We start from the raw sequence: 4,905 nt of genomic DNA, 5'->3' as shown, positions 1-4,905 counted from the left end.
TTGCTTCCACTTGGATATTGATGATCTCTTACTCATCCTTGGTCGAATTCAGTAAGGCAAGTGTCATAGGAGAAGTTTCTGGAAGCTTCCGTTTCCTCTCCACCTCACGGAATGACACTGCCATTTGTCATTTCTCGCCCATCGCACCCCATAGAAGGGCTTTTTGAAATGAAACACACCCACACAGTGGATTTAGGTGAGATGCAACGCACTTGGCCAGTGGGGCAGCTGAAATGATCTTGTTTTGACCAATTCTGGGCAGTTTTTCATGGAGAACTTCTGGGAGAAGCCGTAATCTGTTGACCTTGTTCCTTTAGGGGTTAGAACAACACTTTTAGGGACTTAGGAGCCCTTGATTTATGGACATTTCATGCTCGGGGTTGTAGTTCCCAAAAATGTCTATAACACCAATGTGAGATTATTCTTGTAGGTTTAGATCTGTATTGTCGTAAGGTCTTTCAGTATTTCCGCCCAGACAGGGTTTGGCTCCTTACTTCTTTCCTGCTTGTCCAGAACTTCCCCTTCCATGTGCTCCTGGTGAAGAGTCATGGCTCGATCTATGACGTGTTTCATGATCCAATATTGTTGTAGAGACTTTTTGAAGAGCGATTTCCTGCTGTTTGAAGTTCCCAGGTCCTGCAACATTCCTTCCCATTCATCCATGGGTAAGTCTCTGCACATGAGTTTATTTCTCAAATCTGTCTCCCAACTCCATATTTGATCTCTAACCTCCTTTGGGTTTCCCTCCATGTATGAGTCTATGATTTTCTTCATTTTCTCTCTGTCAAGCGTCCTGCCCCTTTTCTTCCCTGTGCTGTTGGTGCCTGCTTCTTTTTTAATTGTCCTCTTGTTGTGCCTGGGAGCCATTCTTCTTTTTGTCTGATCCTTAGCTCTCTTTGCTTGTATATTTTCATTTTGGTTTGCAGTTGTGCCCTGTTTTGGGGTGAGAACTATCACAGAATAAGCATACTTGTCAGTGTTATCAATTATGTTTGCATTTTTATCCAGGGAATTTTTGTCCCCCCCTCTTCTTGATCCCGCTCCTACATTTTCCCACCCTCTGAGGTTCCACCCTCTGGTTTCCTTCCCTTTTAGGCAATACTATGGCCTCTCTAATTCTTTTGGTTTTGGGGTACCCTTGTTTACCCCGACTTGCACTATGCATGATAAAATCCATTTCCTGAGTCGTGTGCTTAGCCTTTCTCAAGAGTTCGCTCCTCACGCTAATAGGGTTGCATGCCCCTTTTCCAGTTTTGGTTTTCTCAATACTATTGGCCAAATTATATTTGTTTACAGTTTCACCCCTCACCATGAGGTGCCACTCATTCCTCCCTGGTTTTTGGGTTTTCCCATCCCCTCTATCATTGTTCAACACGACATGCAAACTTCATGGACTCTTATTTACCAGGACATCGATTCTATTATGGGGGTCATGTGCATTTGGGCTCTACGAGCCCTTGCTCTCCCTCGCCTTTCCCTTACTTTTATCTTTCTTTCCGGCCTTGGCCCCCAGGGACTCTTCACTGTAAAATTCTTTCTTATCTCTACGATTTCTATCGTAATTTCTATTTTCAGCCCTGATCTGCTTAACATTCTTCATTCCTACTCTATGTTTCAGACTGGTTATTTCTTCATAGGGTGGGAGAGGGAGTGTCACATACCCTTTTACCGTCCTTCACTTTGCTGCCACCTTCGACTCCCACTTGTTGTCTTCTCTTTTGATCTCGCCACCTTTCTCCTTTCTCCTCCGCATGCAAAGTGCCTGTTTTGCCTTTTCCTTAGGCTTTATGCCTTTGTTATTTCAGTTATTACCCATGCCATCCACCAACTTTTACTCAGTTTTTCAGCTGGTACTCCTTGCTGGAGTTGTTTAATTGTTTCTATCACTAGCATCGAGTTGCCTTCGATCTACAGGGTTTGCTATCCTTCCCTAACCGCTATTGCTAATCCCCTGTTCAGTACATGGAATTCTGCCTCGTTTTTGGTGGCGATTCCATAGTCCATTGCATAGACCCGTTTGATCTCCCCTCTGTCATCTCTGAATATCCCTCCTATTCCAGCCTCCCTTGGGTTGCCTTTTGCCATGCCATCAAAGTTTAGCTTAGTGAATCCCTGTGGCGGGTTCCTATAACATTCTTCGGCTCTTGCATTACTTGCCTTGTGTTCCCTTCCTATCATGTTGGTGTTTTTTACTTTGATTTGCAGGCTGTTCATAATGCGGGTCTCTGTTGCTTCTGTCTTCCAGTCTTCCTTGTTCCAATTTTCGAGGATTATTGTTTCTCTTATGTTTTTTATGATTTGGCTCCATATTTCCTCTTTGGATTTTTCATATTCCCTGAATATCACCTGGTTTCTTGCCTTCCATAGGTTCCATAGGAGAAAACCGATGGACAAATTCCAAGCTTGGTTCAATATTGTGTTACGGTACGACTTGCTGCTCCATTTATCTATTGTTGTTCTTTTGCTACCAGTGTTCCTATCATGAATCTCAAAGAGCTGATGGTGGTTTTGCCACAGGTTATTGCTGACGCTACAGGAATTTGCAACATGCTCCATGGTTTCTTCTTGATTCTGGCATAGGTGTTTCCGGGAAAACTAGTGTCTTTTCGATCTGCTAGTCCCACTAGGATTGGCAGCTATCCTAGAAACAAACAATCAAAGTAATTTGCGATTTCCTCTATGTATGATAGATAAGAGAGAAGCAAAGGGACCAACCTAGATCTTCCGCTTGACTCCTTGCTTGATTTATCTCTCCCTTGATAGAGCTTGCAACTCCTCTCCTACTTGTCCCACTTAGAGAATATCTGTAGAAACAAAGTAACAAAACACCATCAAAGCATCTCGATCTATTATATCATAAACAATGCAGAATTAGAAATACATTGAATATACAATAACATACACAAATAACATGATTCACAAATACACGATTGTATGGAGGAAAACTCAAAGAACTTTATTAAAATAGAAGGGAGAATTACAACCCAGCTGTCTGATCCAACATCACCCTCCCAACATCAAAGCCCTCTTCACCTCATGAAAAACAAAATCACCCAACAATACAATGCTCTTTATCAAAGACAAACTATCAGCACTTCCTTACAAATTACAAAATTCCAGCCTCCAGATCTCTGAGATGAGGGATCCATTTATAGATGTCTGTAAGGGTGTGAGTCATCTCTGGGTTTTTGATTAGTGTCATTCCACTTGGTTTTCTTGGTTCAACTTGGAGATTTCTTGGATATCTTACTCATCCCTGGGCGAATTCAGAGAGGCAAGTGTCAAAGGAGAAGTTTCTGGAAGATTCCATGAGCATCCACTTAGCAAATTATCTCGGACATTTGTCCATCCTCACTCATCACACCCCATAGAAGGCCTCTTCAGTATGCATCACACCTGGCTAGTGTATAAGTTAGTATGCATTGCACCCTAACAGTGGAGAAGTTGGTATGGTCCCGTTTTGGCCAGTTCTGAGTGGTTTTTCAGGTGAACTTTTGGGGAATGATGTAATCATTTGACCATGATCCTTTAGGGTATGAAACAACACTTTTAGGGGTTGTAGAGCCCTTGGTTTATCGACATATAAGATTGGGGTTGTAGCGCCCAAATATGTCTATAACAGTTGCCCCCTAAAGCATGAATTCGTAAATCTTTTGATGTCGGGTGAAATGCTTTATCATGAGGATCGGAGGCGTTCGAATTGGAAGGTGACTTGTATAAGATACAATACAATACATCATCATCATATTAGTTTCATGATCTAGCTGAGGCGGGCATTCCCATTCTCAGCTTTATAAATTCATTTTCATGTACATAGGACAGATAATCGTCTGCAGTTGCAGATTGGTGATTCTTCACATGAAGAGTCATCTTCCCTGGCTTAGATGACTATCTGTGCAGCTTTTGTGTACATTTGATGTCTTTATATTCCTGAATATATCGCAGCCTAGATGGACGAAACTAGATCCAGGTACTTCAAAACTTGTTCAATCTTCGCTCGATGTACAAGTCAATCCATGTGAAAATATGTCGTGAAGTCGAACATGGAAAGACATCGCCTGATTACCAGACAATAACGTAAGCTGTTAACAGGTGCGAGAGGAATCACCAATAATGATAATGAACCTCAAGGTACTATAGTACAATTCACGTGGTGTGAATATATAATCCAATGTCGAACACCACGCAAAATCTTTCAGTCGAAGGCCATTGATGTAAGCCTGTCGCCGAAAGTGAGAAACTTGCCATCGAGGCATTCAAGCTTCAAAGTACTGAAAGGGTTGTTTCTAAGTCAACTTCTTGGATAATGAGCTGATGTAGATAAGAAGTGACCTGTCATAGGAAGGCCTTAATGTATCCCACATCTACGACAGGAAACAAAGCAAATGATTTTCTGGAGGTGAAAACGATTAGATGATAAAAGGTTTAGGAATGGCAGTCATGAAAAATGGAGGATGAAGGTATTGCAGTGGATGAGGCATTAACTGGATGGTGAATTCTATTGAATATATTGGCGACACTGAGATGGATTGGTAGCGTTAACCCCAAAAGATGGACGGTATGGAGGACCAATGGCGATATCAACGGTGAACAGAATAACCCAACTTGACTCAATCATGGTGATGGAGTGAAAGTGTCATGTTCAAGAGTGACCGGCTACCAATAAAATTCTTCAAGTTTTCTTCCCTTTTTCCCTTGTCATTGTTGACCAGTACCTCTTTATTTTTGTCAAGCTTGAGGAGGATAACATATGCTTGTTCTATAATTTTCCCTTTTGGAAAACCTGTCGCTATGTTTTAGCGAGTCTAACGACAGTGAAACTCGTTCTTGTTTGGGTGGACAAGTTTGTCGCTATTGTTTTAATGAGTTTAACGACAAAGATAACTCAATCCTTTTCATGTTTAG

General features: G+C 41.8%; 1 protein-coding gene across 1 annotated transcript; it reads right to left on the bottom strand.

The window, feature by feature from the left end:
* Positions 1 to 1,920: 1,920 nt before the first annotated feature.
* LOC149242176 (uncharacterized) lies at positions 1,921 to 2,556 on the bottom strand. Its single transcript, XM_089370780.1, has one exon. The coding sequence runs from the start codon at positions 2,554 to 2,556 to the stop codon at positions 1,921 to 1,923; it is 636 nt and encodes a 211-aa protein (XP_089226906.1).
* Between the last annotated feature and the right edge of the window lie 2,349 nt (positions 2,557 to 4,905).

Source organism: Pinus tabuliformis, chromosome 8, assembly GCF_031772625.1.
Source record: "Pinus tabuliformis cultivar Carrire ecotype Pingquan chromosome 8, CPIR1, whole genome shotgun sequence".
NCBI lineage: Eukaryota > Viridiplantae > Streptophyta > Pinopsida > Pinales > Pinaceae > Pinus > Pinus tabuliformis.
The sequence above is the reverse complement of the archived record's forward strand: the minus strand, read 5'-3'. Positions and strand labels throughout refer to the sequence as shown.

What these genes read in the sequence shown, in the direction of transcription:
- LOC149242176 (XM_089370780.1), bottom strand. Translation starts at nt 2,556, where the DNA reads ATGGAGCATGTTGCAAATTCCTGTAGCGTCAGCAATAACCTGTGGCAA.